Source organism: Camelus dromedarius, chromosome 28 (genome assembly GCF_036321535.1).
Source record: "Camelus dromedarius isolate mCamDro1 chromosome 28, mCamDro1.pat, whole genome shotgun sequence".
NCBI lineage: Eukaryota > Metazoa > Chordata > Mammalia > Artiodactyla > Camelidae > Camelus > Camelus dromedarius.
The window spans coordinates 16,295,775-16,323,280 of NC_087463.1; the positions used below are offsets into that span (position 1 = coordinate 16,295,775).

At 35.2% G+C, this 27,506-nt stretch overlaps 1 protein-coding gene across 1 annotated transcript; it reads left to right on the forward strand.

Annotated features, from left to right (window-relative positions):
* Positions 1-2,754: 2,754 nt before the first annotated feature.
* LOC105089013 (glutamate decarboxylase 1) lies at positions 2,755-27,506 on the forward strand. The gene is made up of 14 exons (XM_064480299.1): positions 2,755-2,788; positions 5,085-5,327; positions 7,859-7,949; positions 10,757-10,869; positions 11,241-11,356; positions 13,015-13,094; positions 15,149-15,203; positions 15,718-15,834; positions 16,640-16,704; positions 16,807-16,885; positions 19,438-19,587; positions 24,152-24,259; positions 25,577-25,666; positions 27,333-27,506. Exons 1-14 carry the CDS (start codon positions 2,755-2,757, stop codon positions 27,504-27,506), a joined length of 1,515 nt encoding a protein of 504 aa, XP_064336369.1.

The window sequence follows — 27,506 nt, forward strand, 5'->3', positions numbered from 1 at the left end:
GAAGTTTAAAAATAATAAAATATTAGATGACAATGATCACAATCTTATATATTCAACAGCATATTAAAATTGCAAACATCCTTTTTTTATTATGGGCCAAATATCATTTTTTTTCAACTCTACTAGCTAATAATTGTATAAGTGTGTGCTAAGAACATAATCATTTTGTGTTTCTCTTTCCTTAACTGAAAAAGATTTCTATATTAGTATCTGCACATGGCATAGAGTGTTAATTTTTCCCAGTATCCATCTTCTCATTGTTGTTTTAGTAACGGAAAACCTTCCCTCTCCCGCTGTCCTTCGCCCTGCCTTATGCACAGTGTTAGCAAGGGAGATGTACATTTAGAAGGTGACTTTGATTTTTACCTAGCCTCCCAGCAGCTCTTTATGGCCGGGTCAGCTACTTTTCATGCACAAAGCTAGCTCATAAGCGCTGTATCTGAATTCTAGACCAAGGAATGGGGGAAAAGGGAGATGAAAGAAATTAGGCGGTTTATTATTCAGGTGTGATCTAGAACTTACCCATATCCCATGGGCTAGAACTTAGTCCCATGTTATATGTGGACTTCGAATTAAAAGAAGAGAGAAGGCATTGAAAACAGATGAAATTGCATGAAATTTAACGCAAGGGAGCAAGAAAAAGTAGTTATTGGGGGAGAGTGAGTGAACTACTTTTGAGCTGCAGAAGGTTTCTGTAGATGAGTGGTAGGAGATAAGGCAAGAAAAGGGTCAACTTAAGAACTTTATAATATAATGGATGGGAAGTCATTAAAAGTCTTTGGCCAGAGCAGTGGCATTATCAAAATTATTCTTTGCTTCTTTGTTTGTGCTCTGTCAAGACTGTCAGAGAAAATAATGACATAAAGGATTAATAGATTGCTATAAGCACTTCAGGGGTATGAACTCTTTTGATACCACAAACCTGTGAGTAGGTGTTATCACAATGCCCACTTTATTGCTGGGGGAACCGAAGTAAAGGGAGATGTGAAACAAAACACAATAATAATGATACCCAATTCATAGCACTTCGTGAGGAGTCGACATATGAAAAATACTTAGCACGGTATAAAATATAGTAAGGGTCCAATGAAAGAAATCTATAGGTTTTAATATTAGCATCACTATGACTCCTAAAAGAAAAAATTCATCCTCTTTTCCCCCTTGAAGTCCTATCTAATGTGGCATAATGTAAGAAAGCTTTTACATGCTTTGTAGAGAAAGATTGTTGAGTTTTAATTTCAATTTATATGTGTTTTACAAATGAATGAAATGAGGCTAAAGCGAAACCACCACCACAACAACATTAATTTCCCTTGGAGCTGAGAGGGTCAGTTTCATGCTCAGTATGTTTAGAAATGAATATCTAATTATCAAGAGTTAGAACATGAAGAGAAAGAAATGGCATGATAATAGAGTACTTTATGGCTGGAGACCCATTTTCTCAGAATCAGGGTTGTTTGAGCCCTTTTGAGCGTAGAGTGCTGGTGGTTATAGTGTGTGAGCAAGGAATAGGTAAGGATGAGGATGAGGATGAGGATGAGGAAGGAGAGATGGGAACTTTATCCGATGAACTGTACGTGAGGGTGTTCTCACAGTGCAAGCAGTGGAGGAACGTGGATGGTTTATCAGCAGAGATGAGCAGGTGTCCTGGAGTCATGAGATGAGTGGGTCTTTTCTGAATGAAGATAATGATATTCCCTCACAGATGTAGTGACACTGTTAGAACAAGGAAGCAGCTATGAGTCTCCTTGCAGCTTATTTTTTTCTATTTTTCCTACTTGTATGTTACTTCCACAGTCATCAGTCAACTCCACTGGAAGGCAATGAAAGGAGGAAGAAAGGGAATAAATGGTTTTCAAATCATCAAATATATATATATTTCTTTGTTAGAGGCTCTAGTGAACTCCTTAATGAGGAAAAAGTTGCAGTAACTGGCCCAGATTAGGTTGAAGTTTGTCGATGGCTTTTGATAATTCACAGCATTTTTTCTATTATTGTTAGAGTGAATTTTAAGGGTTTCTTAATCTTTTTATAAATTGTACCCAAATGCATAGGATAGAAGCTAATGTATTCCCAGGTGCTTTTGTTACGTGAGTTTTGTTATGTGATCTTTTATTAACAGGCTCAAAAGTTGCTTAGTTAAAAAAAAAATTGACTGGCACATTATTCAATAGTTGTAAATCCCAAGGGATAAGTTGACATTAGATAAAATTCTTGAGAAATTGTGCTCCTGGGAATGGGGTCAGAGGGGTTCAGAAATGATGATCATTATGTATTTTTGGATTATTTTAAATTTTAGAGTTTTCAATCCAAAAGCAAAAAAGTAATTCCTGTGTTACAGGGAAGTGAATCATACTATTAATATACCAATACATTTTATCATTTTTACCCTAGAATGTTAATGTACCTCACATTTCACTCTGTAGATAAAAGTTGTCACTGTTAAAGGGAAATTGAAACTCATTTATTTTTTACATTAAATCATTCTTTTAAAAAGCAAGTGATATTTAAACACAAATACACTACAATTATCTCTCAGTTAACTCTCTAAACAAATAAAAACATTGTATCCCTACCCTTTTGACAAATAATGGAATTGCTCCAAATTCTATCATCAAAAAAAGGACCTTGAAAGAGTCTATGTTATAAATGACAGAAGTTACACATCTTTACTGGTCAAATTCTTTTTCATCACATACAAGCACACTGGCTGCAGGTATTCTCTTAAAGTAGGTATTATTTTTTCCACTGTACATGGATTTCAAGGAGTGTGGATATAGCCTGGCAAGTAAGTTGAAATTTTGTGAGAAGAAATGAAAATTAAAAGTGCAGACTCTCAAGTCTTTCTTATTTCCTGTGATCATTGATCATGAACATATTTTGACAGAAGCGTATTAGCAACGTTGTCTTAATTATGCATTTAAAGCAAGCATTTTGTTATTAAATATTAATTTAAAGGAGTTTAGGTTGTAGATCCAATGTGCAGTTGAACTGTTTATAGATTATAATTCTTATGCCAATATATCAGATCTTTTGGTTTCTACATTTCTTTATAAATGTTCTGTAATACTATTTCATGTATAGAATTTTTTTAATTTCATGTTTTCATGTGATTTTTGTTTGAACTAATTATTTAAAAGAAATAATGCTTCTGAAGCTTTAGTCACTTTAGAATTTATTTATCATCAATTATTACTCATTGTCTATAGCAGTAAAACTTAAAAAAAAGCAATTTTCCTCTGGAAAAAAATTTGTACAAAGAGTTAACCTAGTATGTATCTACTGGGTCAACATGCAGTATGGAAATTTGTTTTAAAATACACTGCATTCTTTGCTAATCATCTTACATTTCTGTAATTTATGCTGTCTTTTCTTATACACAATTTTTTCATGTATCAGGATTTTATGGAAAAAGCTGTAATAGAACACTTTTATTTGTCATACAGAAACATTTAAAAATGCTTAAATGTTGTATCAGTGCTTAAAAATTAAATTAATCTTGCTACAGTCTTAACAAGTACAATCTGGATTACATAGGGAAACCGCTTATTTCGTTTTAAGAAAGATCCTGTGGAACTGGAAACAATATTACTGAGCTTATAAAATCAAGACTATGAAAATTTGCCACACATCATTCTGTGACTACTTTGTGTTTTCTCTATATGGCTACAGGCAAGCAAGTTGATTTTATAAATTATAGTTTGTACTTTCTTTTTTCCCCTGTATTGCCTAGAACAGAAAAGGATGCTCAACAATGACTTATTTGCTTGATTGGATATTTGGTTTAATACTTTTACTGAAAAAGACCTCAAGACATTATTTTCAAATATTAGTTTTTAAAGCGGATAGGTAACTTAATGGTCTTTGGGTTCAAACACTTGTCTATGAATTCTAGTTCTGCCATATAAAGCTATTTTTGTTAATAATAACAGTGTCTACATCATAAGCCTGTATGAAGATTGAATAGAATAATACATGTGAGATACAACAACGCCTGGGTCATAGTATGTGCTTAATAAGTGTTAATTATTGCTATTACTTAAATTCTTTAAATCTGTTCCTTTATCTTCATACTGGGAAAAATGTCCTAATACTGTAGGATTATTGTGAGGATTAAAATGTGTGTGGAGCATTTAGGATTCAATGTGTAGCAGACATTGTTAGATGTAATTAAATGTTACTATGTGTGCAAGGCACTTAAGGATCTTATCATGTAGTTGGCATTGCTATTTAGAGTTAAATATGATAGGTCTTAATTACTAAATTCCTAACCCTCTACACTAAACTGATATGAAACTAATAAGTAAGAATTGTATCATTTGCACTCCATGTGGTTATAAAAGAGCCTTGCATAATTTCAGTAGAATTATTGCTTCTCTCCAGCTTAGACCTATCCACCAGAGATCACATGTGAATGTAAACAAAAATTTCAGATGACATGAATTTCTCAGATGCATCTGATTACAGATAAAAGCAGTAAATACATATTATCAGCAAGTTTTGATGATCACAAATATTTCCTTTTTCAACTTAGACAGGAAACAGATGAGAAAAAAATCTGTTCATCCTTTTCAATCAACTGACAAAGATATGAAAAAAGATGCTCATACTGAGGATTTAATGACTAATTTACCAAATTTATCAAATGCTTATGCTTCAGGTATGTATACCATTAACAAATATTATTTGCTTTATTCTTTTTATAAAATTCTACATCATCTATGTATTTATTGAAGTAATTATCATTTCCTTAAAATCTGATCCTTTAACGTGCTTTTAAAAGCATAATTACCAGCTCATTTTTTGACAAGACTGTCAAATAAGTTCCTTCTGGGAGACCTTGAAGGGGCAATTCCTTGGTCCAATAGCATTAATCAAAAATGGCTTATTTTTCATGAAAACTGTTATCCAGTGGGACTTTTAATGATTATTTGTAGGATTTGGACAAATGCTACTTCAGTTTGCTGTTTGACATAGCCTTTTAATGTCTTTAATTTTTAGTGTTCAAAACCTACCCCATGGTGATTTTCTTTGGCTCTTTAGTTACTGACCTCACTATTTATCTCTCTTTCTTCCCCCTCTAGATTTATTGCCGTCCAAGGATGGCAAAGATTTAACGAAATGCTTTCTGTTACAAGTGGTAAATATTCTTCTGCATTACATCGAAAAGACTTTTGATGTTAAGAGTAAAATATTGGACTTTCATCATCCTCATCAACTTCTTGAAGGCTTGGATGGGTTTGACTTAGAACTGTCTGACCACCCTGAACCTCTGGAGCAGTTGCTTGTTGACTGCACAGATACCTTAAAATATGGTGTTAAAACAGGTGATTTTCAAATTTTTGCACCCAAGCTGGAGACTGAATTAATAGCCTCGAGTTTACATTTGTGTTGAAAAAGACTCCAGTTTTATTCATTTTTATTTAAAACTTTTGTTTAGTTTAAGTTGGTGGTGTCACATATGAATTGCTCATTAATTAACAAAGAAAAGTAAATAAAATAATTTTGGGTCAGGGACTTATATCCCAATGGCAAATAATGTACAATTTTTATTTACTTCTTTTCCTTTATTTATTTGATTTGATCATATACATTATTGATGCTAAATTGGTTGTCTTTCTAAATCAATAACATAGAGTACTAAAATTATATATATGTATAATTTGTATATACATCCTATATTTTAGAAATTGTGTTTTCTGATTAAATTAACATTATTATAACTTGATTCTTAACCACTTAAAGCAATGACACTTCCAGGAGCAAATGGTATTTGAACAGGCTCTGTGAACTCATTTTTCTAAAATCTTTAACGTATCCCAGATAACACATTGGAAAGAACATGATCTTTGGGGAAAAAACAAACAAAAAAAGGCTCCAAATACGAACTATATCCCTGGGCTTATTATTTATTTCTTATAATATGATCTTGAAGAATATTTCATATATTATTTTAATAATTAGAAACTGTGTATGATGCCTTACCTTGTATTTAGCAGACATCAAATAAATGGACACTTACAGTAATGTATTTTTGACATCCCAGCAACTTCAAGCATCATAAATATTTTATCTTTAGACCAAACTGATCAACCAGATCAACAAACAAAAATGATTTATATTTGAGAATGCTTATTGCTGCCTTAGTTTTAATAAAAAACCAAAAGTGTCCTCATTTTGATACTTATCTTATATAAACATTTGAGAGGAATACTATGCAGTGGTATCATTTGAAGTCCTAGAAAAGTCATGGGAAATTTCTCATAGAATTATAATCATTATAAAAAGATATAACACAAAATAATGTGCTCAATATGATTTCAATTAGATTTAATTATATTTTAAATTCTATGTGGAACTATATGCAAACATATAAAACTACCTATTTATAATCAATTCTTAAGTTGTATTTTGCAAATACATTTATTACAATATTGGAATAGATACATAGATCATCTCTATACATGTATATGAAAGTACTGTTCTGTATGTACTGGATTCTGTGCCTTTTTATAACATGTATTATATTTACAACCAAAAAAAAATTAAATAAGACAAAAAGAAAGGCTCATAAGATTCTAAAATAAAAGACATGTTTAAAGACTGAAATTCAGTTATATAAAGTAAATGTGAAGTTGAAATAAGTTTTAGTTAGAAATAAAAATTGCCAAAGGAAGTCCTGAAAAATAGGACAATTGGGAAGCATTTATTTGTTTTTGGGAGAAGCACTTCTGACAGATTTAAGTCAAGTGCTTTTTCCTTCCTTTAACCAGCATTGCAAATGTAGACAGGATTTATAGGGCCCATCTCCCAAATCTGTATTTCCTGATATCAAGTGCGAAGGGAAAAAGCAAAGATGCTATGAAAGTGAAAAGTAAATAATAAAAGGGAACACTTTGCTAACACAGTCACAATTTCCAGACATTGCATTCCGTCCAAGTCAATGAATATTTATTGAGCCCCTACTTGTCAAGAAACTATGTAGGTTCTATGGGACTGGGGACGTTGAAACTGTGGGTAATTTGTTCTAGAGGCCAAAAGAGACTCACAAAGAGCTGTCATGCAGGTCATCTTTAAGATATGTTATAAAAGAAGTGCATTTTGGAGCTAAGGAAGGGAAGATTAACTTAAACTGAGTTGAATATAAATTGTTCAATTTGACAACCAGTTTGGTGATTCTTTCTTAATAGTAATCTCCAAAAGTCATTGTAAGAGGGACCTGATACTTGGTCCAAAAAATATATATAAGCAGCTTTTGAGGGAAAATTCTTCAATCTTTTAGGTGGTCCCTCTCCCGTTCACCCAGGTAGCTTTATATACCCCATCCTTGGCCTTTCGATTTTAACGGACCCTCACTCTGCCACACGAGCCCTTTCTCAGTTCAGTGTCTTCTCCTGAGCTGCGTGTCACACTCCGTAAGAGCCGCCTCCACTCTTTGGAAACAAACCTTAGATCTTCCCTGAAACATCACTTCTTCCATGACGCCTTCTCTGGTGTTTACCTCTCCTGCTCCCCTGACTGCCTTGGGTCCCCTAGGAGTGGTCTCATAATATCCTGATCTTTCCCCTTGTGGTGCTTTTTACTGTAACTAAACATATTTGTGTCATTATTTGATTTAATGTTTTTTCTTCCACCAGTCAGGGAGATCCACATGGTAGCAGCTTCTGTGCCCATGTGCCCCCAATCCGAGCACTGTCCCTGCATGTGACAGTTGCTCAATAATGTTAACTAAATGAAATAATTAAGATGTTCTTGATCCATGAATCCCTGTTAACTGAGAAACTGCTATAAAATTTAACCGCTTTTTAGTGCTATGTTTTAATTTTGACCCATTTGCAATTTTGTCTTTTTTTCCTAGGACATCCTCGCTATTTCAACCAGCTCTCCAGTGGGCTAGATGTGATTGGACTTGCAGGGGAATGGTTGACAGCCACTGCGAATACTAACATGTGAGTATCCTTCTGGGTCTGAGGAATATGAGACTATTAGACACAAAAGCCAGAGTGAAGATGTAAATTGTGGAAGTGACATTTTGCTGGATGTTTGCTATATCAGAAACAAATAGTTGATACCCAGAGAGAAATGCAAAGAAGCTGCTTCCCTGTTCCCTGGCTAACATTTTAAGATTTACCTGGTCCTCTGGATGGTCTCTGTCTGGAAACTGTCAGGATCTGAATTTCCTGGTAAGTAGTAAAGCTCAGCTGATTAGTCTGAATTATTAGTGTGCAGACTGGGAGTCCAGTTCTAGGACTGGAATCATTTCAACACTGCCCCAAACAGCCCGGAGCAAATACTCGTCTAAAAGACACACACACAAGTATATGAAAAGTTGCCTGAATATAGATTAAAACTTCAATCTGCTTGAAGGTGAAGAAAGTAAACTAGTAAAGAAAAGTTAAATCAAACTCCAATGTGATTTCCTTAAAAATTTCGACCTTTGCCACAGCAAAACTTTTGGTTATACGAAAATTCGGTACGCTGCTGCAGTGTTTTGAATGAAAGTTAATTTTAGGACAACATATTTCCAGGTTAAAAGGAGTAGGGAAATGATTGGATATCAAATGGAAAGAAACAGTCTGTGTCGGATGTTAATACAATTGAACTAGCAATCAAAAGAGATAGCCAGTAGAAATTTAAACTTTAAAACCAAGAACTAAACATTTATGAGGAGTGACTGCTTTGCTATGTGGAAAAACTGTGGTTTATTTTAACTGTTTAGTTATCATTGGGATTTTCATGATGCACAGGATTTTATAGATGTGAAATACATATAAAATAACCTGCATAGTTTACTGCTATTTTTAATTTTTATTACTTGATTATGGTCCTTTATTTAAACATACATAGAGCAATACTTTAAAAAAAAACTATGTCTTTTGAGACAATATGTTATATTTTAAATGTTATATAAATTATTACAGAAAAATCAATTTATAAATCTAACTCCGTTGTTTGGAATCTCATTGTTAAGAGATAATCATTCTCTGTGTGAGGAAAACATAGATTCTTGGTTTAAACAGAGAAATAGTGGAAAGAACACATGGAAAATACAAAGAGAAAGGATTTAAAAGAGGATTCTTTACCTTCAAATTTTTCTGCTTTTAATGAATGGATATCTCTTACCATAATCTGAGATAGTGGAAAAGCATACGGGATGGAATTAAAGAGAATCAGATTCAAACCCTAATACTCTGCAGAGCCGTGGAGTTTAGTGAGTCTCTGCTGCCTGAAAATAACGTCTACTCCACGGAACTGAAATAGGATCAAACAGATAACGTGTGTCGAAGCTGAAGTTGACATAATCCATTCTGCCAGAAATGAGCATCATTGAAATGGACTTCTATGAAGGCCTGCTTCCTAAACTTTATTCCTCTTGGAACTAATAGGCAGTGGATTCTCTTTGTCTGGGTCTTTGTGCAGAGCCCTGGGCAAGGACTTGTGTATTACAGCCTTATTAGGGCATGTAGGCCAGAGAAGCAGGATGGAGGGAAACTGAAGGGAATCAGGACAGGGCAGAGCGTAACATGATGGGCATTTAAGACCTGGCTACCACTTAATACAAGCAGAAGTGAGTGCATGATCTCCTGAGATGTAGGGTCCCGCCCTTAGTGACCCCCCCCCCTTGTAAATGGCTGCTTCTAGAATCAGTCCTTCTGTAGGAAGCAAGGGGGAAGAATTTATTCCCAGCCAGGTAGCTTGTGGCTGAAGGCCTGCACGGTAGAATATTAAGCTCCCCACACATCGGTTGGGCTTTCTTGGGACTCCCACCTGATTCCATGGCTCGTCATCCTAAGGGCAAAAGGAAGCCCCTAGGCTGGAGGTCAGTGACTGGACGTGTGAGTGGGAGGCGATTGGGCTGTGGGTGTGTCTGAGTGGTGGCTGGCCCTGAATAATGTCCAAAGACCTCAGAGACAGAGAAAGCCGAGAGCATTTGAAGTGACACATACATGGTGCCTGATACCAGTATCCACGTGTAATTATACCTAAAGAGGTCTTTAAATTTTTTTTTGAGGACTAATACAGACTTCTTGAGACTAACTGACCCCACTCTTTGCTTTCAGAGCCCATTGCAAATTCTTACTGTTTATTGCATAAGGTGTGTATAGAGAAAAGCTTAGAGCTGTCTCTTTTTAATCCTGGCTGCTTTCTGTGGAGCTGACTAACTTCACAGCGCAGCGTCCGCATCATGGTCCCCTCTGAGTTCTTTTCCACAGGTCCCACATTGATTGTCTTGTCCCATCCGCTTGCTTCAGGCTGTTATTGAAAGCATAATAGATTTTAGCCTTTTTGTTTGTTTTTGGTATGTTTGCTCACAGTACAACCTTTAAGTGAAAAACATTTATCAACCAGTTTTTACAAAAGGCTCTTCCCTTCTCTTGAAAACATTGTAGCTTTAGATGTCTGTCGTTCTAACTTGCCCTCTAGGAAATGTATGTATATTTTCTTGATCACTTGGCACTTTCTGTCCTTAACAGTATTGTGTGTGTGCCGAGTTGATGACGGTGGCTTTCAGATTCCTTTTGGTGGAAAAGAAATTCCCAGCTACTGCACAAAACAACGGAAGCCATGATACTTTCTTTGTAGAACTAGTAATTGATCTGGAAGGACAATTCAGAACATAGAAGATGTAACAATTTCTCTCACAGTCTACTGTGGGAGAATACAAAAATGTGTATAGTCTCATCTAGCACGTGCATTTATTTATCCTCTTCCATGTAACATAATTCACAGTAGAATTTCTATACGTGTATTATAGGTTTACATATGAAATAGCTCCAGTATTTACTGTCATGGAAACAGTTCTTCTCAAGAAAATGTGTGACATTATTGGCTGGGGAGAAACAGAAGCAGATGGAATATTTTCACCTGGTAAGAAAGCATTTTCTAAGCTAAAAGAAATATCAGAAGACAATCAAAATATATTTCAATGTGACTATTTTTGAGAGAGAATGCTCGTAAGCCATGGTGTTGGTTATAATTACAAACCGAGTTTTTAGAAATCTACAAGTGGTGAGTTGTGTTGTTTGAGCTTTCTCTCAAGACTTTCAAGGAAGGCTATTTTAACAATCACATCAGTAATTTGACACCACTTTAGTTTCAGAAAACACTCAAATTGTCATGATTTCAGTCAACAGTTCTGAACACCACTTTAGTTTCAGAAAACACTCAAATTGTCATGACTTCAGTCAACAGTTCTGATTTTTGAAATTAGATTAACAGTCACTGTTTCTCTTCCATAGGTGGGAGTATATCAAACCTCTATGGTATCCTAGTAGCCCGTTATAAGAAATATCCAGAGATAAAAACAAAAGGCATGACTTCACTTCCATGCATTATATTATTTGTTTCTGAACAAGTAAGTATAGATTTTTCCAACTTTTAAGAATTTTCTCAGATATACTGATAAAGTAATTGAAATCGGAGAATATTTGCTTCATTTTTACACTAAATATATTTAGTAATCTCTGTGTCTGGATCTACATATTGATATGGAAAGGGGGAAAAAACCCAACTTTCCGGTCCATATAGACTCTACAGATTAGCAATAAAAATAATTCAAGATTAAAATTTTATTTCAATGTAGGAGAAACTAACAGAATAAATATGATTATAAATATAAAACATTCTGCTATCTTTACCAAGAGAAATCAAACCATAAGTATTTCAAAAATCTAATGATTCTCTTTAACACTGAATGAAGGAATAAGAATGTGATTAATGTTTTATTTTTCAAGTTAGGACCAAAGGAGTTGATTGAAAAGAAAGCTTTATTTTTATAGGTCCTCAGCCAAATATTTCTGATATTGACAATATATCCACTAATGTCTCCTTTAGTTTTAATGTTCCAACCTTGTGCACAGTATAAAAACTTCTTAAAAAAATCAGTTCCTTCCTCTAATAAATCTGATTTTTTTCTTTTCTACTGTGGTAACATTTATCATCTTGAAGTGTCACTGCAGTCCCAGCTTGAGATTTCTACCTAAAAGTACTTGGAGACACAGGGTTTTCTGTAAAATGTCCCTAGGTTTGTGATGTCCATCCTTCGCCAAACTCAAACTGGTGTTATATGGGTGCGTATATCAAGCTGGAGACCGCTGCTGCGTGTTATTTACTATATGACGTTATTTAGTATAAATAACAGTAATGTTATTTATAACATTATGTCATTATAAATACTTATAATTATTATAATATAGCTATTATAAATAACTAGTAATACTATTTACTATAAAACGTAATATAATTGAAGATGTTTGTTTACAAATGTCACTTTCGCCATCATTTGCATATACTTTTTAAATATAATGAGCACAAGAAGCTGAAATTCCATAATGTAGATTAAAAAAAATTGTTCCCTATTTAACCTGTGTATTCTCCACTGACATGAAAATGTGGTTGAGGTTTTAAATTTCTGTATTTTTTTCTCTCATATAGCTGGTATTTTCTTGGCAACTAAAAATAACTCAGGCCAAGTTCATCTTTTGAGCTGCTACAACCTCCATCTTATTGATACTGTTTATATTACGTAAATGTTACCAGGAGATACTAGCCACCAAGAAGGCAAGAAATCAGTTGATGTCAGAGTCAGAATTAAAAATTGGAAGCCTAAGAATTGACTCAGTTTTTCAGGCTTAACTCTGTAAAATACTCTGTAATGCAAGACTGAAAGCTGTCCATAATATGTAAGGGTTTACCTGGAGGTATAGTCACTGCATTTATAAATGACATGATTCATGTGTATACAGAGAACTGGAAGGTTCAGACTCCTCCTGCATGGGAAGAGCTGTGTTCTGTGACTGTGTGGTCTAGAAGGAGGTACTACAACCTTCTTCATCTCAGCAAATGTTGTGATAAGGGTCTGGAAATATCCCTTGGGAGCTGTACTTACGTGTATGTACATATATCCCTGCACAAACTCATTCAAAGCTATGCGTAGTGCCAGTGATGCACTAGTGTAAATGGCGCTCTAATGCAGGAAAATTAATGCCTTTCCTGTTTTCACTTCTGCCCAAGGGTCATTATTCAGTAAAGAAAGCTGCAGCAATCCTTGGTATTGGAACTGATCACGTAATTGAAGTAAAATGTGATGAAAGGTATTTTTCTTAACACATTCTCCAATTGTTTTATTAGCATTATGCTTCATGTGAAGATTCAAATCTCCTGTTTCTCTTATTCCAACTTTTATCAAGAATACTCTCCCAGATTAGTTTCAATAATTTTAACTAGAGGCAATTATGACAGAAGCACCAAAGTTATCCTATCCTATTGTTAAGATTTTTTTTTACTAGATATAGTCTTATACAAGTGAGATTGGTGCATATCTGTCCCTTGTTTTAGGTATATTGAAATATCGGTGTAATGATATTTGGAGATGAAAAATTCAACTGCATTAGAAATCTACAGAGTGAAAATAAATTTCCATTTGTCTTGAATCCCGCTTTTCATAAGTAAACTATTTAAAATACATATATTCTGGAAGATCACTTTGATGCATATCAAATTTATTCATACAATTATGCCTATCAAATTCTATCTTGTAATCTGTAACTTATTCTTTTAATTTTTTTGGCTTTAGAATATATCATAGAAATCTTATTCCATGAATTCATACAGACCCTTCTTATTCTTTTTGAATTTCTTCAGAGTTATCCGTTTTATAAATGTAACATAATTTCACAAACCTTATTTAAAAGGATTTTCATATTTTAATTTTTATTTTTTAAATAATTTTAAATATTTTAATATTTAAGGACAGTACTTAAATGAATATAATTACATAAATATATCTGAGTGTCTGAATATTTCTCACATGAATTCCTAGGGATTGAATCATTTGTTCAAATAATATCTGCATTTACGGTTTCACAAAGATTTTTATTTGCCCTTTGAATATTTTTGAGGCAAATGATGCTCTTATCTACCATGTGAAACCTGAAAATTGTCAGTAGTTCTATATTTGAAAATTCTAATGACAAAAATGATGTTTAGTTGTTTGGAACAATGAACATCGAATATACTGACCAGCCAATTGTGTATGATTACCATGATCTGTCTGTTCATGTGCTTTGCCTGTTTTTTATTAGTAATTTATTATTTATTGGCTTGGGAAAAAATCTCTATATATTGAGAAGTTCTGAACTACAAAATACATGAATATAAAATATCTTGCAAATGTGTTTTATGAGTCTGTTATTCAATACTTTATCTCAGTTGTTTGATTTTCTTTATATATTTCCTGAGAATTCCTCCCCCACATATTTTACATATTTTTTACTATTATGAATAAGATATTTTCTATTATTTATTCACAACAATTAGTTTAAAAAATAGAAACCTAGTTTACTTTTGTAATCACCCCGTTGCTCAACAATCTTATTATTTTCAAAAGTTTTTCCATAAACAGTTTTAGGTATTCCAAGGCATGCACACACAACCATATGTACTCAAATTAAGGGTTTGTGTTTTTTTTCCTATTTTAATTTCTTTCTATCTAGCTGGCTAGCTATCATCTATCTGTCATCATCATCATCATCATCTAGCTAGCTAATAGATTATTACCTTAGAAAATGGTACTATAATACTGGTGGTAGTGAGCATCCTTATCTTATTCCTGACTTTAATAGGCATGCTTTCAGTGAGTCATTAATAGATATGCTGACTTTTAGTCCAGTAGCTGGACAGAGTAGGAAAATATTGGCTTTTTTTTTCCTCAGAAATTTGCTGTGAAGAAATGTGAGGCCAACTGAATTTGTGCCACCATTCCCCCCACCCAAATTTAGATACTTGACTTTTCTACCTTGATGTCAAGAAGTCTTAACTTTATAATTTAAAGTTAATAAGGAGAGAGAGAGAAAGAGATTATTATTCTGTATCTTTCTTAGAAAGACCAGATACCTTCTGATTTGTAAGTAATGCAGATTTTAAGGTGACTGAACAGTAAACTAAGCATTCTTTAACTCAAATAATGTGATATTTAACATTGGTTTTAGGTAACTGAACATTTACTTAAACCTGTGTTTATACCTATAAATACCTTTGGGAGACACTAAAAACTAATTTTAAATCTTGAATATTATTTTTCTTCTAATTGGTAGAATTAGTATGTCTGTTCGCTCATAATAAATCAATATGTATTTGCATTTTTAAGGGGAAAGATGATTCCAGCTGAGTTAGAGAAAAATATATTACAAGCCAAAAGAAAGGTATGTTTTGCAGTTACATATTTAACATGCAAAAGCATCTTAATTTTTTAAACCTATTTTTATTAGTGGAAAACAATTGATAAGGTAATTACTAAAGGAAATAAAATAATCCTTAAATGTAGGACATTTCTTCCAAAATTGAAATATTTAAGTAACATTGCAGTATTTCTCTGATAATTTTGTTTCTGTTAAGTATCCAAAAAAAGCTATCAGGATATTTACTCATAAAGGAATTTGGTCATCTGCATTGTTGTGGTACAATTTTTGGAAAATAAATTCGGAAAGAAATAATAAATGAGACTCAGAGGCAGTGCTCTTTGTTCATCTAATGGTTAAGCTACTTTCTCCTGTACTGGAAAAATCTCCAAATATTTGAAATTATTAAGTGCTTAATACTCTTAGTCAAAGTTGCCCAGCTTCCTGATGTCCAGCAGTGTAAGGCTTAGATAACAATATTAGCATCCCTGTGGACTTCATGAAATTGTGAGAATGATACAACTTTTGTCATCACCAGGGCCAGACTCCTTTCTGTGTCGCTGCCACCGCCGGCAGCACAGTGTTCGGGGCCTTCGACCCCCTCCACGACATCGCAGACATTTGTCAGGTGCACAGACTCTGGATGCATGTGGATGTAAGTCACATCCATCAGTCTGGACCATGATTTCCCTTTTTAAAAAGTGTATTCTGGGAACAGTCCTTACAATTTCCTGACTGGCATTTCAGGCAAGATGAAAATTTCTCTGTAAACCCAATTTTTATAATGAATAGATATCAAGAAAGAATAGTCTTACTTCCCTAAATGATCTTAAAATAGACTTAATATATTATGGAAAGAGCTATAAATATATCAGGTGTTTAAAAAAAAAGTCTAAACCTATATCAATATTCAGCTAGCAATTTAGAAAATCAATTCGAAGAAACAGTTCAAACCTGATTTTAAATAAAAAAGACTTAGCCCATTACTTTAATATACATTTCTTAATTAATAGCTATTAAGGAAATTAAAAGTTTTGATGTTCTTAGTTTAGTACAGTGACTTTGGGCAAAAATGTCTTTGGCTTTGATTAAGAGTTGGACAAATTTTAAATTTACATCTTTAGGTAGATATTTTCATTTTTCTATAGTATTGCCAAATTTGATGCCAACTTTAAAAAAAAAATCTTGTCTCTGGAAATTATACAGCAGGTGTCTCTTTCATTTAATTAGAAACCTAAAACTTTACTATGTCATGAATAGACAATGAGAATTCAAAGGAGGAGATTTTAAAATGCATTGTTCTTCTAAGTAGGGTAATTATAGCCAAGTTTATAATTATCCAGCGTAGCAATTAAATCTTCATCAACTTTTGAAATAAATTTAACGTAGGCAAAAGCAGTCGGTGCTATTTAAAAAGAAAGAATTGATATAAGAACACATATCCTTTGTGTCTGTTGCAGGCAGCCTGGGGAGGCGGACTGCTGCTGTCCAGAAACCACTCCTATAAACTCAGTGGCATTGAAAGGTGAGACCTGGCCCATTGCTTGTACCAACAAAAAAACGTATTTAGGCTTCTGTTTTCTGTTGCTAGAGTGTGAGCTCTAATTGGAGCTGTTTTCTCACCTAGGGCTGACTCTGTGACCTGGAACCCACATAAACTCATGGGTGTCCCCCTGCAGTGTTCTGCTGTCCTGGTCCGGGAAAAAGTAAATGATTTCAATCTTTAAGTAGTGATGTGATGGATATCTTGGTAATGACTAGCTTCCCTGTGAATGTTTAAAACCAAAATAGTTAAGGCCTCATGGGATTAGCATAGTGCAGTGCAATTTGCCCTACTGAGGAAACCTTCCCCCTTGATCTGTAAGTAGCAGCCACTGCATAATTAAAGTGCCATAAAATCAGATGACTATAGGACAAGTAGTGAGTCAGCGTGTGGGTAAGACATGGGGTGAGACCATAGACTGCGATGAGGTCTCTAGAAACCCTGGGCATTCACGTCCCACCTTTTTAAAAACACCACGAACAAAACAAAATATCTCTTTGGGGTCAAATATGGTCCCCTGGCTGATTTGTTATCTCAAGAGTGTAGGGCCAAAACAGGACTCATTTTAAGTGTGGATAACTATGAGTAACTGTGATATATTTTTAGCAGATAAAGCACAAAGTTATGGGTTGGATAAAATTATTTTCTGCTTATATATTTGTGTATTTTATCTCCATCAACAGTAAATGCAACTCTATACAAGGAGATAAGCCCATGATCTCTTCCAAGGGGAGATACAGTGATGAAGTTCAGCTTGAGTATTCCCATCTCTGCTGAGTTGTCAGAAGTGCAGATGCACTTTATGTAGCTCTCATTTATGGCTTTGTTTTCTTTCTCTCTTATTCACAAGCAATTCAGTGGGTTTGGGTTTAAAGATAAAAGTGTTTGTCTTCCCATTATAAACTGCCTGAGCTGGCATTCCTCACTTACTCTTGAGTATTAAATACCTACCTCATCTCCTCTCGTCCTAAAAGAGTCTTTGTTCTCTCCCAGCCTAAGTCATACTCAGAGCAAGTCAGGCTGGAACGGTTACCTCTGCTTCAGACTCTGCTCAGTTGACCCCATGGCAACAAGACCCCATCGATAAAATGGCAGCTGCTATGAGTTGGAAACCCGCAGGTTCACAGGCTCAGTTTTCCTGTCTGTTGGTGTGTGTTCAGTACCTAGAAATTACAGTGTGGCCACATTTTTTTTTTCCCTTTAAGAAGCTTTTGAGTTTGCTTCCCCTCCCTGTTGCTGACAGATCTATGTTCAACTTTCAGATTCCTGATTCTTTAATGTTTAGGGCTCAAATACAAATTTTTTGCAATCTCCCCTGATTTCTTCTCCCACAATGAGTGTGTGAAAGTTACCCCGCCCTCACCCCCCGCCTCCGTCTCCTGCAACCCAGATTGTAAATTCCATCAAGGCAGAGATTTTCCCACCCTTTTCGGTATCACAAATCCACTGTCCCAGTGCATGACAGGTTGTATGCATTATAAATATCTGTTGTATTAATGACTAACTGTTGCTTACCTTCACATCAGAACCAGTAGTTAAAGCTCATATTGACTATACTGTTTTAAAATATTTTAAATAGTCTCCAACTCTTATCTAACAAACAATTGAAGTGGGAGTTTCAAGTAAACTAAAGAGAAAATATTTTCATTTGTAAATAGGACACTCAAAATATACATACGTAAAGTCCTCTCCTTTGCAAGGTATCATTTCTATTCCATTTCCCCCAAATACTTCAATAGTTACCTCCACATCGTGGTCCTCTCCCTACATCCATAAGCCTCTCCTAAAAAAGAGTATGAGTTTTCTTCCTTTAGAAACTGAATTTCCACAAACTCTAAGACAAGCTGCCCTCTTGTTAGCTCCCAAATTTATCACTGTAAAGATATACGGTCTTGAAAACTAGTTACCATGCTCAAGTTTCAGTTTCTTCAATCTATAAAAATGATGTACGAACAGTACCTATGTCATAAGTCTTCCGTGAGGATCAAATGATACAATATTTGTGAATTGTCCAGCATAGAATAAGCACATTGTTATGTGTTTCTTATTCAAAAAGTTGTATTTGGTATATATTTAAACTATATCCTGTCAGTGCACACAGATTTAGCCTTTGTTACGCTTAGCAACACACACCTGTTGAGAAAAGACTGTTTTTAACCTGGTAATGGAAAACGTTTCTTTTCTCCAGTGATTTTTTTTTTAACCATCCAAAGCGAATATTTCTCGATTCATCAACACTAAGGAGGAATGTTTTCAACATCTTTTATATGAGAGGAAATGGCTAGGAAAGTACCAAATTAAATAAATGGATTATTTTACTCTCTACCTTTTGTGGCCATCAGAGCAGTTTATTTTACTGGCACCTGTATGGTTGATTCATGAGAGAGTTTACTGGTGAACTAGTCACTCATTAATAACTTCAATGCATGATAGTCACATAATTTCAGAAGAGCAGCAAAGCTTCAAGGCTTTTAAGAAAAGTTAAAAGAAAAATAGATAGGTAGTAATTCAGTTACACCATCTACTGTTCCAGAGAAATCCAAAGAACAACTGAAGCCACTAAAATACTAAGGAAGTAACATATTTTTATACAAAACAAACAAAAATTCTACTTATATGTGCATGTAAAGCAGAAATGTGAAGTGAATTGAAATAGTTGTGGTTTCTTATTGAAATGTGTATGACTTACATAGTAGCTATGTTATTCCTTTTCAGGGCCTCCTGGCAGCATGCAACCAGATGCGAGCTAGATACCTTTTCCAGCCTGATAAACTCTACAACGTTGACTTTGACACTGGGGATAAAGCTATTCAGTGTGGCCGACACGTTGATAGCTTTAAGCTGTGGTTAATGTGGAAGGCAAAGGTAGGGATTTGCCACCTCTTTTATTAGGTCCTATTAATTTGGATACACAGTATAAACAATTCCATTTTTTAGAACTTCATTTGGGTGTCTTTTCCCAAATTATTTTCTTAAGCATCTCTCGAGGAAACTGCTCTATTTTTAATTGCAGATGGCAAGCTTGGTTTCTCAGGTCAGAATGCTAACTGAGGTGGAAAATTTGTTGGCCTTTTCTACCATTACTACGTATTCTACCAAATGGCAGAAATTAAAATCTGTTAGGAATATTAAATTGTTTGTTGCTTTTTAAAAACTGTGATTTTTTCCTTCTACTAATTGGAATTGGAAATAGGTCAAGCTACTTGAAGTCAATATAGATTCCGAGATGTGAACATTCTATTGCCTGAATGTTCACTCTACCTTAGAGCCAAGGGCAGCAGATACAGTCTCTCCAAAGATCATGACCAGTGTAGGATGTGTTCTGCACCCTCCTTATTTACAATTTTTAACTTAATCAATTGACATGCTTTTAGGAAGCTGTTTCTATTGTGCCTTCCCAGTCCTTCGTAGGAAGACGGACATTAGGTTCTGTGCAGGTAAAAGCTTTGACATGAACTAACAGCATCTTTAATGCATTGGGGTCCCAGTCCTCTACAGCATATCTCCCCCTCTGTGGATCCTAAGGGACTCTTCTCAGCTGTCAGTTTCAGGGGTAGTCATACTTCTCCAGAACAATTGGTTAGGTTTTTATTTGGTGGATATGGAATTGCTAGCATGAAACTCAAATAGACAAACAGGTTCTGTAACATGAATCACAGAGGCAGATTCATGATCCTTCTTTAGTTTGTCTGTAATCTGTTGGCAACATTTTCTCTTCTAACTTTAACTCTTTTTTATCACCTGCTTTTTCCTAACCTTATACTAACCTTGTTCAAGATAAGCATTAAAATACCACCTCAAATACTGTATATACATTAGTAACTCACCTTCAATCCTTTCAATAATAAGGCATTGAAATAATGAATACATCAGTTCAACAATAATGGATCTACCATTTGTTGAACATGTATTAGGCTAGAAAGCTTTAAATGTTATTAAGCTTATGTTTCCCAACCTTTGTGCTGAGTGAGTGTCATTAAATAGGTAAAGAAATTAACTTGCTGATGGATAAAGAGAATTAAATCTTTGGCTGTGGGTTCTGTCCAGCAGAAGTCCCACCAAGACGGAAGGAATTACTCGAGGATTTGTGGAAAGTCAAGAGAGCTAGAGGGCTTCAGAGACCAACTCTTTGAGCCTCTCAAACACGCCCATGTTTATTGTGCACAATCAAAGAAAAGAGCATAAACAGTTGTGTCATGGAATGCAGGAGCTTAAGGAAAAACAGGATCAGGAAGAGATCAGAAATTCCACAGTGGGCACAAAGGCTTAATGTATCCTCAGGGCAGTCATGGGGAGAGGGGAACAAGGTACATTCTTCAGACATGAGACATAAGCAGACCACCAGAAAACCAGTTCCTTGTCTTGGGAGTTACAGACTATCTAAACAGCAGAAAGCATGCCCAGCGTGTATAGCTGAGGGCATGGTCCTCGCTTTGCAACGAGCAGAGTAAACCCTGAACTAGGGACCTGTGCTTCAAACAAGCCATGTCCTATGTTTATAGCAAGGGACACACTATGGCTATGCCACTGCGGAAGCAGCCCTAGGCTAAAACCTCAACTATGCAAGCAAGGCATTGTCTCTGCTTTTTACAGCAAGGAGACAGGCGTGCAGATGCACAGACGCCTGCCAGCAAAGCACATTTGTTCTTCCTAAAGGTCACAAGTGGCTGGGGTCTATTAGAATTTATTAACCCAATCATGGGCTCCCACAGCTGGCATTTCACCTAAATCCAAAATCTATTTTTTTCCCCACAAATCCACATCGTCTTTCTTAATATAAAATTCACGTAGGGTAGTGATGAAGAAACAAACTCATCATCTTTTGCATATGGAGATGACTTCATAAAAGTGGTGCATAAACAGATGTTATATTAGCAGAGCCATTCCTGTAGGAGTAGGAAATGAAATCTCAGTGTACCAGGGGAAGGGAATTCTTTTCCCATTAAAGATCATTTCTTATACACTAGAAGTCAGGTTCAGGTAAATATCCACGGTGGACTTGAAAGGGAGTGGACGTGCAAGTTTGTAGCGTGATTTCCAACTATTAAACATTTAAATATTTGATCTGTGAGCCTCCATCAGTACTCTTGACAAAACGATGGGCATTAAGAGCAAAGTCTAGAGATATAAATGAAAAAATTGATATTTTTTCTCACTTGTGATAATTATATAATGAATACGTCATTGATGGTAGAGGTGAAATTTTTATTGAAATGCAAATTTCTTAAAAATAAAATTAATTACATAAAATACTGTAATAGGTTATAAAGATAAGTAAGATCTACAAACATCAGTTATTCTTCAAGAGTAACTATAATGTGAAATATTTAGATGGATTTTCTTTTTGGATGGATTTTCTACATGGATTAGACTGGTTTTATATTCATAAAATGACTGTTTTGGCCGGGAGAATGCTATAGGAAGCTGAATTGTCCAAGAGCCCCATCTGCTCCTCTTAAATTAATAATTGCATTTGCCCTGAGAAACCTTTGCTTCCCAAAGGTTTCTCCCAGTCCATGACTGATTGAAAATGGCAGGGATTCTAAGGCATTCCCATTCCTGAGGGACAGGAGGCTCTCCTTGATGGCTGAGTTGGTGAAAAGGGTTCCCAAGGGCCTTTCGGAACCTCACTTAGTCATCTAGGGCGCTTCCACCTCGCCTTTCCCCACCTTCTGCTTTCACTTAAGAGTCAGACTTCTTCACAATCTGAAAGCTCTCCCGGTCTAGCTGGCTCCTTCCCTCTGTCTTTCACACAGGTTCTTCCACTATTAAAATCCTTGCACCTTTAACCCCATCTTGGTGTCTGCCCTTTCGAGGACCTGGGCTAACAGTCCAATTAAGTTCAGAATGGAAGTGCCTTTGTCTTTACTATTCAGTCTTAGTAGATTTTTTTTTTCCAAGAAACTTAAAGATATATTTACAATGAGGATACACATCCTGATATTCTTCATTGCCAATTTAATATGCACTGAAGGCCACTGAAAGTTCTGTATGGAAAACTTCTAGAGAGTAATACATTCTATGTCAAGCATTTCAATGGTCTTTGGTCCTGTTTCTTCAGAATCCAGAGTAGGAATATTCTTCATCAATAATTTCTATTACATTTTCTGCCGTATTTTCTTCTTTTAACTACTTACAGCTTCCTCCCTAACCAGATTGTTCTCAAAGGAAAAATCTGACACAATAGCAAATGATAAAGTGGCTAGCACAAGAAATTAGCCCATTGATATTTAATCATTTCTATTCTTAAGCATTTCAAAGACTAACAATGCCTTTTCCAAACTAATATTTGTTCAGAAGAGAGTTGGAGCATTTAGACCATATGTTCATATAATCAAAGCTTCTCACATATTTGATTCGTATCTATCTATCTATCTATCTATCTATCTATCTATCTATCTATCTATTATCTATCTATCTATCTATCTATCTATCTATCTATCTATCTATCTATCTATCTATATTTCTTATGGAGAAAAATAAGGCTTTGGAAAAGGATAAAAAAGTGAAAGAATGCCAGGGGTGAGTATTCAAAATTTTAAGTAGTATGTTAATTGTCGATAGGAAGGTTACATTTGAGCAAAAATCTGAAACAAGTGAAGAGGAGATCATGCTGATATTTAGAAGTGTAGCAAGAGGGAATGTCAGTTGAAAATCTTTGTGGCTGAAGTATGCCTGTTGTGTCGAAGACACAGCAAGGAGACCACCGCGGCTAAAGTGGAGTGAGCTGGTTAATTACAGGGAAGTAATGTGAGTAAGATAGGATGTGGGAGAGTTCCTCCATCCTTATCATTCTTAGAACGCCAGTGCCTTCTGTCTCTGTTGAAAACAAGTTCTGATTTAACTAGAAAGTGTGGCCTCTTGGGGCTCCTAGCATCCCCTCTTACTCAGTTGTAGGTGCAGCATCCTCACTTTGGACTATTTGCATTGAGTGTCACTGAGCTCCCACATATCACAGGACCAGTGGAATTCTGTGCTCACTGTGCATTGCAAAGGCTACATGTGAATGGGAGGCAGGGAGTAGCAGGCATGTATTTCCTGTATCTCCTTAGCTCACAGGCATGATCCATTGTCCCACTGGACTTCACTTACAAAACACAAGACCGAAATAAAATTTTAAAGAGTTTCAGGACAGCAAAACTCCTCTGAGGATGGGAAACTCTTCTGAGTATGGGACCCTGTATGACTGCACAAAACTGTATGTCCATGAAACCAGCTCTGATCACAAAGGCTTCGGTGTGAGGATCCACTGAAGTACCACTTCATGTGGTTGTGAAGGATCTACACCACACAAGCCTGGAATAAGTATGAATGTGTTAAATAAATACATTTAAATAAAATTTAATACATTCTAGGAACTTCTTCAATGTAATCTAAAGGTACTTCCTTGAATGAAGTTTTTACTTTGAATTTTTTTTTTTAATTACAGGGAACCTATGGCTTTGAGGCACAGATCAACAGATATATGGAACTTGCAAAATACTTGTACAAAGTTTTAAAGAAAAAAGATAACTTTAAGCTTGTGTTTGATGCAGAGGTAAGGATTCTTTTAGTGGGCTTTTTTTTTTGGAGAGTCCTTAATGGATGTATACTTTCTTTGCTGAGGATTTTGTACTTGAAACTATTACTTGTCTAATACTTTGAGATAATTTAAAATTAAGATATATTACATATAACTATCATACATATTTTATCTTACCTAAATGCAAAACATTGAGGCTTTAAAAATGTTTCCATTTAAGTTCTCTGTCATGCAGGCCAAGGGTCCAAAAGACTTAATTTGATGACTATATTCAATTTTTTAATTTTAAAGACAAAACTATTCGGTTATAATTGCTTTTCTGATTTTGATGGCATTGAATCAAGAGTAATTTCATTGTTCCTAGCTTTTTTTCTTGTATGTGAAGTATGCAGTTTGGTTTCTGGATAGTAGATGACGTAAGAGAAAGTGGGCTTTAAATTATATAATAATCCTTAGTTGGTCACTATTAAGGTAATAAGTAGATATTAATGAAAAAATTGAGAGTTTTTAGTATTATATCCATTTCCCTCTTCAAGACCTGGTCAGCCATCCAATGGCTTGCATGAAGTCACGCTAGTGAGTCATTATTAGGAAAGGAAGGTGCTTGTCTCCCTCTGCTTGTATTAACTTTAATTTTTGGTAGTCTCCCTCAGTCAACTAGACGTAAAGAAGTTTGTTTATTTGTTTGTTTTTAATACTACCCGTTCCCTGATAGTTTGTTTTCCTCTCTGAAATCAGAGCTTTCACAGTTGATTTAAGTAAAGTTCTCTTCTATCCTTTATCTCTGTAAAAGAGATCCAGTCACTGAAGCCAGACACCTTGAGTTCATCTTGAAAGCCTAGCAAAGATCAGTTCTATCTTTTGAAGATGTTGGAGATGGAAACCCTCCTATTTAACCCACAGCCTTTGCTTTAGCGAAGCTTTCTTCATTCTCTCCTGAATCACTACAACATTTTAGTTACTAATATTCTCCTCTCTCCAATGGTGCTCTCCTCTAATCGACTGTCTGTACCACAACCTGAATGACCTTACTCATGGAAAACACTGGCACTATCATCAACATACTTAATATATTTTGAGGACTGGGCATGGGATGGGAGGCTGAAGACTGAGCTCTCTGTGAGGACAGCAACTGTTTCTTTTACCTCTGTATTTGGTGCCTGACTTAGACCCTCGAAAGCTATTTTTAAATATATTAAAATTAAATTAAATTAATTAAAATACTTCTGGAATAATTAAGGATTTAGGTAGTGCTTTAAAGATACTTATAAAATCACTAAGGAATTAGGTAATGCTTTAAGAACATGTGTAAAATTTTTCTTTTTGGTTTAGCCTGAGTTCACCAATGTCTGCTTCTGGTACTTCCCACCAAGACTTAAACATATCCCAAAAGGTTTTGAAAGAGATCAAGAACTGCACAAGGTAAGTCTGTGTGTGTATGGGGTGGTGTTTTTAATTTTAATATTGCCTTTTAAATAATGTGTCTGCATTCATTTGGTTGGTGGATGGTGGTCATGTGGTCCTAAGCCATTGGTTTAATACTCATATGGAGCCAAGTGAAATCTCAACCCATCAGTCATTTTGCAGATTAATCCAGTCATCATTTATATAATTGAGAACTATTTATTGAGTGCTTAATATTCAGTTATCTGAGTTTCTTACCCTTTGTTCAATTCATTCATCAGTTAATATTTGCCAGGTGTTCCATAGGAGTTAGAGGTATGAAATGAATAAGACAGAATCCCAGTCCTAGGTGGGCTGGAAGGCTTAGTGTGGAGAAGTCAAGAATATAAATAATTACAGTTCCTAAGAGCAATAGAAGAGGTACTTGGAGAAGCGTGATCACATTTGAAATACTTATTACAAGGTCATCTGAGTAAGAATCTGAGAGAGATTTTTTTTATGGATCAATGATCAACACTGAAAAAAACTGAATATCATAACAGTGGGGAGATTTAATATTTACCTTAATGATGTATGTTATAATAGAGAGGATTGCCACCATTATGTGCTGTTTAGCACATACATTTATTGTAAGCTTTTAACCTATCTTAAGCACACATCATATACTTTATAATAGTAGTACCACCACTTTTGAGTTGACCAACATCACAACCACTTATGTTAGGAATGCTGAGTACCCTAGGATAAGTTGAACACAAACTCTCTGACGTTCAAGGGCATCAACTTTTTATACCATCAGAAAATTTCACTGGACTAGTAAATTCCAAGACAAAACAGAGATTTTGTTTGTTTGTTTAAGGGCAAATACTAATGTCTTTTATTCTGTGGTCATGTTGATTAATTGAAATGTTAAATAACGAAGGACATTAAATGAAATGTCTACTAAAGGAGACACACACACACACATATATATAGTTGCTTCTGCACTGCCATTATATAAACACTTACGGGAAAGTTAAGTCATGGATGGCGTGTGTAGCATTTTAAAGTTAAACTATGTGCAGAAGCAGAAGTTCTGAGAAGAGGAGCGTGTTGAGAATGCCCTCTTCCTACTTTCCTGAGCCTCCGTGACACTTTATTCTATAATAGTAACCCAAGAGCTTAATGTGATCTCATGTCACATGCATGGTGGTGTTTTAGGAGCTGTACAAGACAGTTAAAGAGGCAGACTTCCTCTCTGTGAAATTTACAAAGAAACTGTGTTTTGCTGCCAAACAGTAACCTTGTAGGAAAACTCGAGATGTATTGTCATTATTCAGATAGTAGACCAAAACATACTACTGCTTTTCCATTCCCTATCTCATTTTACCTCTTTCCCAGATACTTTGAATTGCCTGATAAATATGAACAAAATGTCACTCCACCTTCTCTAATGTATTCTTGCACACTTGCATTATTTTGTGAGTTTGGTAGTTGTGAATCGGGGAGCAACAAGAGCTGCAGTATGAATTTAGAAAGTGCTGCTTTTTTTTTCTGTGCTAAGCTGTTTCTTAAAAATTATTCCTGATGGTTTTAAATCGCCTGCAATTTCCTTCAAGCTAATGATAGTTATGTAGTCATCTAGAATGTGGGACAGTGTTTGCTTGTAAAATTTCCTTTTAATGATATTTGCATTTACGCACAGATTGCTCCAAAGATTAAAGCACAGATGATAGAGGAAGGTACAGCCTTGATAAGCTACCAGCCATGTGGGGACAGAGTAAATTTTTTTCGAATGGTCTTTTCTAATCCTGCCACCAGACAAGCAGATGTTGACTATCTTCTTGATGAAATTCAAAGGCTTGGGAAAGACTTATGA